Source organism: Sabethes cyaneus, chromosome 3 (genome assembly GCF_943734655.1).
Source record: "Sabethes cyaneus chromosome 3, idSabCyanKW18_F2, whole genome shotgun sequence".
Classification (NCBI taxonomy): domain Eukaryota; kingdom Metazoa; phylum Arthropoda; class Insecta; order Diptera; family Culicidae; genus Sabethes; species Sabethes cyaneus.
In genome coordinates, this window is record NC_071355.1 from 11,397,203 (window position 1) to 11,413,065 (window position 15,863).

The window sequence follows — 15,863 nt, forward strand, 5'->3', positions numbered from 1 at the left end:
GCTTAAGGACTTATGTATATGATTTTCATGCATAAAAATTGGTTAGATACTTAACGATATCAAATTAGATAACGTTTTTCGGTAAAGTATAGGTTCAAAAATACTTTTAGTACAGTTGACAGGAAGCAAGTCCTTTCCAAAACTTTTCTAAAGCAAACCAAAACATTGTACATCATTCAAACTTATCGCTATGCTGTTTCTGAGTATTTTAAACAAAATAGTTATTTAAAAAAAATTAAAATAAATCTTATTCAACACCTTTCCCATTCATTTTGGCCTGGCTGTAAGGCCATGTATGCCCCCCAGATCACTAATACATTTACACATAGGCAAAAGCCCTATGGGAGTTAACAGCACTGATTGTGTGTGCGTCTCGCTCTTTTAAGATCGCTTCCACTCACCACTCCATTTAGTCGTCTGTGTTGGTGTATCAAGATGAAGAAAGCATTATTAAAACTGGTGATGCCAGAGATTTTTATAGATCGTTTTTCCATTGTGATTTATCGCTAGAAGAGATTTTTTTCCATCCCTGCTCCAAACAGTATTCATACGTGATTCATACGGTTCCGCTATTTTTGAAATATGAAATTTTTTTGAAAGGCACCCCCTAGGCCCTCTCCAGAGAAATTTCCTAGCTACGCCAATGCTAACAGGGGGATGGAATATAGTAAACATTATGGTATATGTCTCCAAAAGACTGAGTAAAACTTTTTGTAAATGTAAATTAAATGATGAAGATACTAAAAGAGACAAATGACTTAGCATGTTTTAAGATCAGTTTTGAATGTACTTTCACTTTAATTATATCTTGGCCGCCAGTTTTTCCAACTTTTTATTGTATAGCAGTACGAAATATGGCTAATTTTTACCTAAATTATTCATTAACTCGCTCTGTATAGAAGATACGTGTTCACGTTTTTCTGCAAAAGCATGTTATTTTATTAGATGCAAATGTTTGCAGAACATTATTTTTCCATAAGTCACATAGTTTTGAAGCTAGAGTGAAAATTCCGATTTTTGGGGGTCCGTCATGAAAAACGCCTAATATCTCAAAAACTGTGATACTTAGAGGAGTAATGTTTTCAACAAAAAGCTTCATAATAAGATTATCTAAAACTTTCTAGAACAAACTATAGCTCTATATCATCAAATTAGAAAGTTAAATTTTGCAGCGCCACCTGTGTTTGAGTTCTGAACTAATACTAACCACCAGTCGTTGCGTCTATTGATATACAGAAATTACTCCGAAGACGTCATATTGAAAAAAATACTATGAAAAGAGTTATTAAAAAAGTTCACGATTCCAGAGCAATCAAACCAGTGCACAGTGGTTCAAACAGCGAAATACGTGATCGTGTGATATTGCGCCGAAACGTGAAGTTTTTCGCAAATAGTGTCTTTGAGAACATTTTTTGGTATAACAGGCCCCTTCTTGTGAGAGAAATCTTTGGGTGATTAATTCCCTTAAAAGTGAGATACGAAATTTATTTTCCCGTATATTCGAGATACAGGTGTGGTACTTTCGGCAAAGTTGTAGTAGAAATTAATACAAACAACTTTAGACTAATCACAAGTTTTTAGTCTTGACCTTGGAATGAGGTCATACATATATTAATATTTTTTTGAAACGATGGTTCTACAATTGATGAAGGGACGGTAGGGGAAAAAAATGAAAATTTTTGGTGAAGGATGGGAAGAGCGGAAAGGAAGGGGGGGGGGGAATTGGTAGCTATGCTTGACAAGTAGTCATTTTGACTCCTACCTTTTGTCCAATGCTAGAAGGTGCATGAGTCGAACCAAGTTGTATTCTGAGATTATAACCGGATTCGAACCCACAACAGACGAACAACGTCACGTGCAGTACCTTGCAATTCGTAAGGGCCGGCATAGTGTCGTCGCCCTGAAAGTAAATAGTAGTTAGATTAAAACTTCTCGCTCGGTGGTAATCTGCAATTGATGCAGGAAGCGGCACAATATGTGTCGATAACCCAACCAAACACGTCGCTATGCTTGAGAAGTGGATTTTGCGGTCTCCTTTTGTCCAGCGCCTCTATGGTTCAAAGGTACAAGTGCCAGCGAACCACATGCCCTGGCGGGTGTTGTGGGTTCGAATCCGGTTATAATCTCAGATTACAGCTTGGTTCGACTCATGCACCTTCCAGCATTGGACAAAAGGTAGGAGTCAAAATGACTACTTGTCAAGCATAGCTACCAATTCCCCCCCCCCTTCCTTTCCGCTCTTCCCGTCCTTCACCAAAAATTTTCATTTCTTGCTCCTACCGTCCCTTCATCAATTGTAAAACCATCGTTTCAAAAAAATATTAACAAACAACTTTGTCAAAGACACCATACTTATATCTCTTTTTGGAAATTACCTATTAAGCGTTATTCGTGGACAAACCCTTTAAAAAAGTTTTTAAACAAGAAGGGGCCTATTATACCAAGAAATGTTCCTAAAGACACTACATGCGAAAAACTTCACGTTTCGGCGCAATATCACACGATCACGTATTTCGGTTTTTGAACCACTGTGCAGTGGTAATCCGACTTAGATATCGTCGTTTGGAAATTTATTGTTCAAGCTTCTCTTTCGATCGTGTTTTTGCTTGCTTTAAAGTAAAGCAAATTCTAGGTGCTACATTTCGATTTGGAAACTTGATCTTCTGTTTTTATGCGACAGACTTCGCAGCCAGCTGTAAGAACGTACTACAAGTGTAGGTCTAGTGCAACAATTCTCGGGTAATTTTTCAAGAAGATCTATGTGACAATGAGAGATTCTCTTCGTGTCTCCCCGAGGAGGAGCGAAGAGCAAAATAACATAAAAACAATATCAAACTGTGGTATAATGCTATATTTTGGTATTGAATAGATATGGAGATACATTGATAACACATTTTGTTATTGAATAGATATTTAAAACAGTGGTTGTAAGATGAGTTTAATAACTTATTTTGTTATCATATCTTATATTGAGCTTAAAATGACATTCGATATATCTCATAAAAAAAATTTTATTGATTAAAGAGATTTTAGATTATAAATATTTTATAAAACGATTTTTTAATATCTCATATGCTACTGCATTTGTTATACAATACCTTAATAATACTAAAATATGTTATTCTAAACTCTGAATACAGTCTTGTTATTGCTTTGTTATTCGAATAACACAAGTAGTTATTCTTTTGGCTAAATTTTGATATTATTTTTTGTTATTTTACCAACTACGTCAGCCAAAACAAGACCAAATTTTGATACGAGTTATTTGATGTCCATAACACATTTTGATATTATTTTGCTCTTCGCTCCTGCTCGGGTCGTCTCTTCCGATTTTTACGGCGGTACTAATGCATTTAAACACGTCAGCTTTGCATGAATCGGTTGCCGGAGTCACTAGTTAGCTAAATATTTTGAAAATTGCCTTTTTGATTCATTTATGTAGCCGCGAAAAGCGGAAGAGTGGAGACGTGAAGACAATCTCTATTTGTCACGTGTGTCTATTTGAAAAATTACTCGAGAATACTATTGATTCTATCAGCCTCATGTTTTTTGCTTGCAACACTGCAAACAGGCGACATATGTAGTCATGGACTGTATAATGTAAATCAATATTCGTGCCTTGACGGTTGCAGCCGCAGAATGCGAGAGCGGACAAGAGCGAATATATTCAGATGACAAAGAATAGAATTAAATGGCATCTGCACGACAATTTTGCTTTTTGATAATTGACAGTGCGGATAAACGTGACGCCAGATCAAGAAATGGGTCTTATTAATGCCAACCAATAACATATTATTCTGACTATTTTTTTCTATTTTGAAATACTCCGATTTTGGCACTGCTAGAAATATTCGTTTTTGGCATGAAAAATTACGCAAAATACGTATTAAAATTATGTTACTATTATTTAGCACTATTATTTACTTAAAGCTATTTTACGCCGTACATAGGGCAATATGGTGTGAAAAGTTTTATTTAATACTAGCTGACCCGACAAACTTCGTATTGCCACAAATTAAACTGCGTTGTACATAAATCGTGAATCTCGGATGACCTTTGGGTGTTTTAATACACAAATTTTCCTCAAAGTAAAGAAGAAAACAACTCCCCCCATTGTTTAGCCCGATAAAATAAAGCGGATAGCATTTAAATATTCGCCATCATTACAAACCATTTCGCCGAATACTATTTTGCGGAACACCAATTCTCGGTTGATCATAACGCGGAATATAGAGTTTCGCAGAATACCATTTCACAAAAAACCTTACGCGGGATGTACCATTTCATGTAAAATCTTTTCGTAGAAAGTAGCATTTCGCAGGGGTGACCCAACTGAAGTAAAGTAATAGAGGTCAGTAGATCTAGGAAAATAAATAAATCTAGATAGAGGGGATCTCTACGGGTGGCTGCCTCTCCGCAGTGGCCGGCGCTTCCGACGGCAAGTCGCCGGCAACACTTGCGGCCTATGGCCGTCTCGCGCTGAATTATCTAATGTTACTATTGATAGTTTTTTGTGGTCTTGTAATTGGCTAATGCTTTATGAAAGAGTCTAAAATTTCTCGAGTTCGATTAGCTTTTGAGTTACGCAAAAATTTCTGTTTTATTTGTATGAGAGTCCTTATCCCCACGGCTCACGGCAAGGTATTATGACTAGCAGGGTTTGGATTATTTTGGCGATCCACTGAGCCGCTATGCTGCTATCATTCTCTCCTCGAAACTAGACAGTGATTAAGTTGAGTCGAGTTGCTCGACGTGACTTACAAATTATGGCTTATATTTCGCGAATATTTTGTTATTACCAAAAATTAGAGTATACCAAAATAGAAATCTATCTTGAAGTCAAGCAGTCGAGTCGCGGAGTCCAGTCGAGTTAAGTATCCAGTCGAATCGAGCATCCAGTCGAACAGTTGAGTCAATCAGTCGAGTCGAGCAATCGAGTCCAGCAATCCAGTCGAACAGTTGAATTGAGCAGTAGATTCGAACAGTCGAGTCGAGCACTCGAACAGTCGAGCAGTCTAGTTGAGCAGTCAACCAGTCGAGTCGGCAGTCGATTCGAGCAGTTCAGTCGAGCATTCGAGTCGAACAATTGAGACAAGCTGTCGAGCCTAGCAGTCCAGCGTGATCGAGGGTGAAGCTTATACAATAATTTTTACACACGACGTTATCTAAGTTGGATTACCACTGGTGGGGTCCATGCTTAGATCGAAGAGGAAAGTTGACTTGAACAGCGTGACACTCGAGCAGCTAATAAACGACAATAACGGCTCGGCTTTTCTTTTTGTAGCATTTCAGTAGCCTTTACACGTAAGAAAGGTGGGACTACGCAAGTGTCGTGAGTCTATTCTTTTTCTTTATGAAGCAACAGCAGCAACCGTACGCTTGATGTATGTAATAGTCGTCCGTGCCTGTGAAGCTTTCATTGATTTTCACTATCTAGCGATTGGAAAACAATCCTTCCATTAAAACTAAACTATTGCTGCATCTTTTGTGAATCGAATTGTATGCGAAGCAACAAAATGCGTTCTGAATTGCAGGCTTGTTATTTCCTCACTCATTGTGCAAAAAGTGTAACTTTTTTTTTCGACACAATGAGCAGAACTGCTGTCAAAAATGCGAAATAAATCCACACAAGCAGAAACCGACTAAACATAAAGAGAAAAACTGACGCGCAGAAGAACTTCTTATTGCGTTCTTTAAATGAAAAACTTTCGGTTTCGCTCTCGGTCCTCTCTGTAGCTACAGCAGTAAGCATTAAAACGAAAAAACCGGTGCGCGACCAGAAACTATAGACTCACAGGCGTCAAGGCAATCAAAAGTCGTTCAATTTTGAATCTTAGCGGAGAATTACCTTTGTTTATAATGGAACTTTCCTGTAGGTGCGCGTCAAGAAGCAAGTGCATGGGAATTCCAATGTTGCCATATCTAAATAACATTTTTCGCACTGTTGCCGTTGTGACATGCCTAACATTCCTCTGAGGAGGAATCCTGCCTGCTAAATTGGAAGAGCTACCAACGGTCAAAATCTTGCATACTTTCGTGACACTGGCCTGAATCTAAATTTTGGATTGACACCCTGCGGTAAGACGTAATTTTACCGCAAAAGTGAACGTATGTTTGTATGTTCCGCCATGACTCTAGAACGCCTTGATCGTTTTCCACCAAACTTGACACACATGCTTTTTGACAGGAGGGAATCAGTACTGGGGGGCTGGCAAAAGGTGATTGCAGAGGTGGGAACAAGTCCGCTAATCCGCTAACAACTAATTAGCTCAACTAACATTTTGGTTAGCGGTTAGCGTTTTCATTAATTTTCATAACCGTTAGCGGTTTGAGGAGAGAGGAGAAAAACACGAAAAAAGACTTCGCTTCTCTTCCATTATAAGGATTTTACTTGACAGAAAGGGGAGTTGACTGGAAGGAATTTAACGTGGACCGTGACGTAACCAAGGAACGTGAGTATGAATCTCAAGTAACATTTTTGTTGTATAATAGCTTATCAACCACTTGTTCCACGGGAATTAGCTGTACAATAGTTTCATAAGCTATTATACAACAAAAATGTTACCTGGGATGTTTGTTCCGCCATAACCTCACAACCCCTGGACGGTTCTTTATCAAACTTGACATACATGTTTTTTTGACACAAAAGAATCAGCGTAGGGTGGTCGACAAAAGTGCGAGGCTGTCGCTTACAAGTGGAGAGGAAGGTGGCAAATGTATAAAAGAGTGCTTTTTTCTTGCATTTGGAATGATAGCAGTTGTACAAGTGACTGGACGACTAGAGAAAATTTCTGAAAGGGGAAAATAGAGGGGCTATTGACAAGGGGGAGGTTAAAAAAATAAAAAAGTATTTGTTTCGCTTTATAGGGATGCCGCAAAGAACAAGTGGCTGGGGGACAACAAGATGGGAGAGCTTGCAAAAGGTAGACACATTCAAATGTAGCTTGTATTATGAGAATTTTCGTTACAATAACAGATGCGCAAGTGGCCGGGAGAGGCCTTGAGAAAAATCGGACAATCAGCTAGTTTTTTATAACAGAAAAGAGAGTAAAAAATTGAGCTTTTTCAAAAATTAGACTACACACAAAGTTTCATTGAATTCTGAAAGGGTGCTGCCAGCAGGTTCCCGGAGTCCCCCAAATATATCCAGATATGACCAAATCTGATCCTAGCTAGCAGATTTGGCTTCCATTGATCTAGTTATTGAATTCTAGTGTGATTTAAGGTGCCACACGATAAGCTTTTGTTTATGGACGAAATTGGCCACTCGTCTGGGTGTTTCCGGAAGTCCCCGGAACTTATCCAGATATAACCAACGTGGTGCTAGGTAGTTGATCTGACTGTCAGTGATCTAGTTTTTAAATTCTGGCGTAATTTGCGGTGTCGCATGATAGGTATTTGTTCATGTTCGATACTAGCTATTTTCCACATCAATAACTTAATCCGGAACATTTCCGGTTAGTCCCAATACAGCGTAAAACTCCTAAAATGGTCGGCAATGGGCATATATTGCATAAAAAATTAATACCGGCTGTGATTTACGTTCATTTTTGAAGTGTCATTGAAGATTTTTATTTACTTTATATGAGCAATCTACCCATTAAAACTTCAAAAGGGCGTAACTCAAAAATTCGTCGATCGATTTTTTTAAAAATTGGCTCAGAGGTGTAGGATGGCAATACAAACCAACTGGCATTTTCCGTTTGAATGGCCTATTTTATTTTTTAATAACGGTATTTTGAACACCGTGCCACTATTTTTTTCAAAAAAGAATGAAGAAAAGATGCCTATAAAATTTCGCTTACATCTTTCATTATCGACAAAACAATTATGTTGCTTGCTGGCGGCCGACCAAATGGAAATTATGTTGCTGAGGTATGATAGCATCGCTTCAAATCCCTTCTTTTTAGATCGAGGATACGACCCCGCCCCGTTACCACTGTCAACACGGCCGAAGAGAATGCACCCTCAATATACTGCACGGCTGCGTCCTGGATAAGTTACCTTTCGAGAAAGCTTTCCCCGTGATCGGTTGCTTGATGCAAAGTATGCGATCATCCTTCGAAAAAGTATGCTTAATGCTCCTTTGAAGGGAGATCCATTTTCAGCTCATTGATTAATCTTCTTTCCTGTTTTTGCAGTGTATTGAAAATAATCCAGAAGCGAAGGCAGAAATTCTCGCCTGCGCCAGTGGAACGGAAGGTGCCGCCCTGTTCAAACGTTTCTCCGCTGAAACCAATCGCGTTGCAGTTCCTCTATCATTTGTGCCAACCATCGAGGTTAACGGGGTAAGATAAATCCATCGTCGATCAACAAACATATTGTGATTTCGTTATTATTTTTCGATTCTTTTACAGAAGTATGACATCTTCGAGCAAAGCGAATGGTTGTACCGATTCGATCGAACCTTCCGGCAAGAGTTCGAGAAAAAGTTCCTAAAAACTTTGTAGCATGGCTATTATTAATATTCTGAATAGTTATTATTTTCCAAAATACACTCGCACTGTTATAATCACGTCTTCAAATCCTTGCGGCATTTTCTCGAGCGAACAAAGACCAACCACCCGGGCGACCGCCGCAGACGGACGTAGCGAAACTGCGTCGCTTTATTTCAGCACTGCAGCAAATTTATGCACCATAACGGGAGAAAATTACAATATTGTGCAGCAATATCAATTTTCCTTGCTCTCCCAAAATATTTAATTTTTAATTAACCCCATGTGTTTGCTGCTTGCTGCTTGCTACTTGCCATTGTACGTCGGCCAGCCTCCGTTGCCCGTTCCACCGACCGCAGGCCAAAAGAAGAAGAAGTGTCAACCGACAACAAAAGCAGCCAACAGTGTGCTTTTGCCAGCAACAAGCCTACAGTGTCAACCCGACTAAACGGGGGCAGAAAGCTGTGAGCCAGCAGCAGCAGCAGCACCAGCATTTAGCCTTCAGCGAGCCTGCTTTGCATATGCACAACTCACGAGCAAATGGCACAAGTCGTGCTGCACTTATGAATAATTATAGGGTAACATCCGGTGGCTGGATGAGGGAAATAATTAATTTCGAAGATTGTTCTCTGCGCTGTATGCTGCGACAACGAGTCACTTCGATCGTTCGCTTTCTTCTCGTAAGCTCGAGGGTTTGCTGCTTTGAGCGAGGGGGGGGTTAGGGAGCCAAATGTGTGTGATTTATTTTATTGCTTTATTTTTTGTCATATTTACGTTGGTAGTTATCCTCGTGTATCCATTTTATATTGCAAGCCAAAACTATTAATATTTAGAAATTAAATGTTTGATTCTTAACTATTCATCTTTTGACTTTTAATTTTTTCTTTTACCTGCCGTTTTGCGCCTTTCGGCTTTCGATTTTTGACGTTAAATCTATTAATATGCCGTTTTGTCGGCTCCCAACTTTCGACTTTCAATTTTCTACTTTCAACTTTTAACTTTCAATTATCAACTTTCAGCTTTCAATTATCTACTTTCAACTTTCAACTTTTAACTTTTAACTTTTAACTTTTAACTTTTAACTTTTAACTTTTAACTTTTAACTTTTAACTTTTAACTTTTAACTTTTAACTTTTAACTTTTAACTTTTAACTTTTAACTTTTAACTTTTAACTTTTAACTTTTAACTTTTAACTTTTAACTTTTAACTTTTAACTTTTAACTTTTAACTTTTAACTTTTAACTTTTAACTTTTAACTTTTAACTTTTAACTTTTAACTTTTAACTTTTAACTTTTAACTTTTAACTTTTAACTTTTAACTTTTAACTTTTAACTTTTAACTTTTAACTTTTAACTTTTAACTTTTAACTTTTAACTTTTAACTTTTAACTTTTAACTTTTAACTTGCATTTAAGCTGCATTTGTGTCTTCACAAAACTTTCTTGAAAAAAATTGGCATTAAGGGGGTGGGTCAATAATTGATCAATTTAACTTTTTTATTAAGAGCCAAAAAAAAATAAAATCCAAGAAAAAGTTGTACAAAATGTTATTTAAGGGATTATATACAGTTATGAGGCTCAAAAATGTCGATTTCTCTAGAAATTTTCTAGAGAACACCCTTTAACTAATTGAAATGAAAATTTGTCTACATATTATGGTAGCTTTTGGCTGTATTTTAACATATTTTGGTTTTGAAAAAAATTATCGAAATAGTTGCTATAGTTAATCTCCCGGAACTCTTTTAAAATAAGGCGTTCTGCGGTGAGCACGATATCTCTGGACTGAAGAATCGGAAATCGAAAAACAAAAAAGGAATCGTTGATAAAATATATTATCTATAGATTTATCGAAGGGATTAGCATAATAATCATGTTTGACGAAATTGCGGCTTCCTAAACATAAAAAATCGATTTTTGGCAAAAATTTTGCTCTCAAATTGTCCATAAAATGAGAATAATCGGAATAAATAAATGAGGAGAATAAGTCGGTGAGGAAAAACCTTCGATTAATCTCTAGAATATAGACTTACAACACTTATGTCAAAATTTGATGTGATTCGGATTAGCCGTTTTCGAGAAATCTTGCTCACCGACTTTGAAAACACGGTTTTGAGAACACGCGTTCAAAGCTTCGCGTTCTTTCTGAATCGCTCTGACACGTCGTTACAAATATGCGTATAACTTCGTTAATATTTGATGGATTGGCATGAAACTTTCAGTGTGATAAATATATGTACATTACGATAATGATAAAACTAGAAAATCAATTGTTTGAAAATTCTAACTGTATATCCCCTTAAGGCAGCGGTTCCCAACCTTTTTGTGGTTCGCGTACCCCCTGACGGATTTCCCTATACTATTCTGCAGCGAACTAAAGTTTTTTCGCGAACCCCCATTTGGGAACCGCTGCCTTAAGGAATTTTAGTCGCAGAAAGAAAACTTCTATCTCTTAAGGGAAAGAAATTATAGTTCTACAAACTAATGTATCCCCTTAATACCAGTTTTTCTAATTTTTTGTGGGAATTTACATTTCTACGCAGTTTTGATGTTCCACAAAGTTTAACATACTATGAAAATATATCATTTTGCTAAAAGAATTGTAGCTCTACCCTTCCTGGTTTTCGAGCTATTCCAGCTTTTGACTAATTTTCAATCAATTTTTACGGCGCTTTATTTTAAAAGGGCGCAGTTATGGCAGCCAACCTACGCCACTTTATGTACTGCAATGTAGTATGTTTCACTTCATATGTATGTCACAGGGGATCGCGGTGGAACAAAAAGATTCTACCAGAATTTAAAAACTAGATCAATCGAAGTCAGATCAACTACCTAGCACCACATTGGTTATATCAAATTACATGAACAAAATCAAACTTAATAACCTTGTTTAATACCCCTTCATCTTTAAAAAGGCGGTGCCTGATAATTGATAAAACTGTTAGGAATTTGGGGACTCTTCTTAGTTTTCTTGAGCAACAGAATATCCTGTATGTTTGGTAGCAGGGCTGTCCTGTACTCAGTGAACCCAATTTTGCTTATTTAACTGTAACATCTCAACGAGTTAAAGTAAGAGTATTGAAACATGTCAAGCTACGCATAATCATATTTAATACAATAATCTGTGGGCTGGTCATTCATTACTATTCCAACCTTTATGTTGCACACAAGTGATTTTTAAAAGATATCTCTATGTCTCAATGGTTGTAGGCGTTGTACTTATGAACCCCTGTCCACGTATTTTCAAAGCCACCATTGCATTCAATGAAGAATTGAATCTGAATATTTCGCTCTTCTCTTTCAAACATTCATGTAAACAATAACACTCACAGGTTCTTATAAACATACATATGCCAGAAATGCAGTTTACATTACTCTTTGGTCTACGTCCTTTGATAGTCCTACGTCACCTTTTCGTACAACCCGTAGAGCTGTATACCTTGTAGTTTTTTAAGCTGATTTTCATACGATTCGCAGAACACCAATCTACAAACAAGTCTATCATTCATTGTAGCTGCTTGCAATCCTCAGTAGTGTTTACCCTTAGGAAAACTTTCACGTCATCAGCATAGAACAGTTTGCATCCAGCTAGTATAAGATCGTTGCAAACATCGCAGATAAATATGGAGAAAAGTAGCGGTCCAAAGGTACTCCCCTGTGGTACTGCAGAAGCGCTTTCAAAATCATTCCATTCGTGGGAGCCCAGTTTGACACGTAATCGACGATTGGCGAGATATGATGCTACCGACTGCAAAAAGCTAGTTGGTGTACCCAAGCGGCCGATTTTGGCTATTAAAATATTATGGTTGACTCTGTTAAACACTGATTTCAGATCCGTTTCAATGGTATCAACTTGAATGCCTTCGCTCAAGCTGACTATGCAGTGTGACGTAAATTGTGTCAGGTTTGTAGCAATAAATCTTGCGGGAGAGAAACCGTGCTGATCGGTTGAAATATGAAATTTGAAGGCTTGTAGGAGCTGCTTACGTTTCTAACAGCTTGGATTCTGGAACCGAACTGGATTCTGAACTCTTGACCGAAAAACTGCAGAGATTGAATTTCATTATTCAGTCAAGTCTCCGTTAGAACAATAACGTCGTACTAAGCATTAGATGCAGCAACATAAAAATCTTCCACTTTGGGTAGCAGCCTTCTAGCGTTTTAATAACAGAAGCTGACGGTAGTGCTTCCTATTAATATTTTTCTTCATTTGGTGTAAAAATATTAACAATCGATCGGGAAACCGCTAAGTTACTAGCGTTCGAAATAGGGTTGCCAAGTCTGAAAATTACAAAAACCGGCCGGTCGGTCCTGCTTTCAAAAAATGCGGGGGGGGGGGTGCCTGGAGTTTGTAATGTGCGTTAATGACAGTCGCCGATAGCATGTTACCGGCATAGAGAGAAAGTGGGAGTCGAATGACAGTTTCTCGCGTAAATAGGATATGGGATGAGCAATCAGTTGTGGAGATAGCAAACGGCAGGACACCACAGTCGCAACCACAACGTCCGTTGAATGGATTATGGAAAATAGCTAGTTTTAGAGTGATAACTACTTGCTTCTGACACTAGAGGACAAATTAATGTATATTACCACCGCCAGAAGTAAGGTATTATCACTGCAAAACTGGTTATCTTCAATGATCCATTGCTCAGGATTGCTAATAAATTTATTAGAAAATTTTACAAATCAGGCTAAAAGTACAAATCCGGCTTCATATGTCGGAAAACCGGCCTTTTTGCCGGATTGACCGGCAACAGGCTTTGCAAGTGAAAAACCGGTCAGGCCGGTCAAAAACCGGCCACTTGGCAACCCTAGTTCGAAACCTGACCACTTTTCGAGAAAGACTTTATGGAATGACACCCTATCCTAAACCTTGCCGTAAGACGTCAAAATACATTTTACTCACCTGCTGAACGTCTGAACGTAATTTTTTTTTTGCTACGTTTGTCAGACTAATTGAAAATGTGAATCTCAAGCACACGAAAACATCTTCAGTGAATCTTTGGACAATCCTACCTGAAAGGTGAGACGTGAGTATAAAAACAAATTGTTGACATACAGTCGCAGTCGTAGCTTGCTGCGATCTCTTTGGCAAGCAAATGACAGAAAATGTCAGTGGGTTATAGCTTGGAAACTTCTCCAATTTTTTCCGCACGCCAGAAGAACATTGTGTTGAAAAGCGACAGTTCTAATGATCGTTGAAAGCTTTAATGATATCAAACTAAACTTTTTTTTATTAATCCTAAACTTAAACTTAACTTAAATTAAAACTAAACTTTTTTTATTAAATAATTAATTATTTTAGTGATTATTTATTCAAAATTGGATTGGAGTAAGGAACGGATTATCCGGGGGTCGCAGGGGTTGAACATAAATGAGGTCAAAATGCAGTATTTTGTTCATATTTTCAAAATCTTTTGATAAGAATATCGTTTTGAATCACTTGATCGTAGATGAAATTCATACAAACACAATTTACTGTCAAATTAACTAATGTTTATTTGAGGTATACGTATAAATACGTATTTCGGTCTCGACGTGAGACCTTCATCAGTATCTAACTAACTTAGACTGTTTGTACAATAGCAGCTTGGTCCCCTATTTAAACCGAATAGGGATTGCGGGAAATCCGGTAGGTAGTTGCCATATCCCAAAAAACCTATTTTAACTACCTATCAGGTAAAAAGTGATGAAACGTTACTACCTGTTTGATTATTTGGATCGAACACCAAATATTATTTACAGGGCGGAGAATGTCAATAATATTTGGTCAATGTTTCAGAAGTAATGGGATGTTCTTCTTCGAAAATATGCTCGGCCACTTTGGATTTGAAGTGGTAAAATTCTTTCTCCTGTAGTTCTTTCCTAGCTTTTGTTACTTCTGAAACATGCTCCTTGAATCGGATTCCAAAATTTCTTTTTGTTTGTCCGATATAAATCTTATCACAGACTACATGCAATTTTGTAGACTCCTGCTTTGTTTAACCCTTTATAAGGCAGTGGCAACTATATTGCCACCGACAAAAATTTTTTAATTTGCTTCTATAATTATATTGATGTCATTATAGACGCAAAACAAATAGTTTTCGTTGGTGGCAATTTTATTGCAACGGCCTTATAAAGGGTTAATATATCGATAGGATCTTTTGTGGATCCTAATCGTGTTCGGAGCTGGTTATTTCTACTAGTGTAGACGATATCCATTCCATACTTTTTTAAATTTAGTATGAAGCTGATGTGTTAAACCACTACCATACTCGACAGCCACCCTTTTCAGATCTTCTGATATAGGGGTTAGTGTCGTAAAAGAATTACGAAGTAATAATTTCCTTTTTTTATTCAAAATGGCATGGATGGTTTCTTTCTTATAATCATTCAGCCTGGCAATATCGAAAATATAACTTAATTCATTGTCTTTTCCTTCTTTACTCAAAGGAAGAGTTTCGACACGGTGAATCATGTGGTGAAAAGCGGCCATTTTATTTTGAAAGGAGTGGTTGGATGTGATAGGTATCACCCGTTTTGTATTAGTGGGTTTCCTATAAATATCGAAATCAAATTTTGTGGAATTCCTTATGACAACAACCTCTAAGAATGGAAGTTTATTGTTCTGTTCCTTCTCAAATGTAAAATTAATATCTCTGTGGACGTTATTGAGTATGTGTAAGAGAGTATCAAAGTCCTCTTGTTCTAAAATACAAAATATGTCATCCACATATCTCCTCCAGTGATCTGGTAAAACATTCATTTCATTTAATTTGTTTTATATGTTTGCCATAAATAGCTCACATAAGAAAGGTGACAGGGGGTTCCCCATTGGGGCTCCCTTCACCTGTTTATAAAAATTGCCTCTAAATTCAAAATAATTTTCCTCCATACAAAGTTGGGTTAATCTTAAGTAGCCCTTAACCTTTGTTCTCCACTTATTTCCAGTACATTGTAAAAGTAACCAATTTTCTAAAAGTTTTAGGGCTTCGTTCTCCGGAACACTAGGGAACAAAGCCGTTTCGTTAAATGACATCATGATTTCCTCAGCTCTAATGTGACCTGAGGCATTCAAATTTTCGATGAAATCTCCGATGCTCTTAACCGATCGACTGGGAAACTTCTTTGGCATAGCTTGAAACTCTTTGACTAGCCACTTTGCTACTTTTTCGGTTGGGAATCCTACTGCATAAATAATTTCCCTCATTTCATTACCAGGTTTGTGGATTTTTGGAACCATTTCGGCAAGGGGATTAGTCCTCCGTTGCCTGTATGGACTGTTATTAATTTTCTGGAGCATCTGATCATCATAGTCAGTTTTGTCCATTATGGCGATTTTATTACCTTTGTCCGCCTTTAAATTTACTGTGTTTTCGACAAGAAATATGATGAGCTAAAAATTGTTTTCAAAAAACTTGCATTTTTGCTAGTCCAGTCAAGCACTCA

At 37.4% G+C, this 15,863-nt stretch overlaps 1 protein-coding gene across 1 annotated transcript in view; it reads left to right on the forward strand.

The window, feature by feature from the left end:
- LOC128743470 (GILT-like protein 3) overlaps positions 1-8,472 on the forward strand; it is a 30,480-nt gene extending 22,008 nt beyond the window's left edge. Inside the window, exons 3-5 of the mRNA XM_053840060.1 lie at positions 7,911-8,069; positions 8,142-8,288; positions 8,358-8,472. Coding sequence (XP_053696035.1) covers positions 7,911-8,069; positions 8,142-8,288; positions 8,358-8,450 — 399 coding nt within the window. The 3' untranslated portion in view covers positions 8,451-8,472. The remainder of the gene's footprint in view (positions 1-7,910; positions 8,070-8,141; positions 8,289-8,357) is intronic.
- The last annotated feature ends 7,391 nt before the right edge of the window (positions 8,473-15,863 follow it).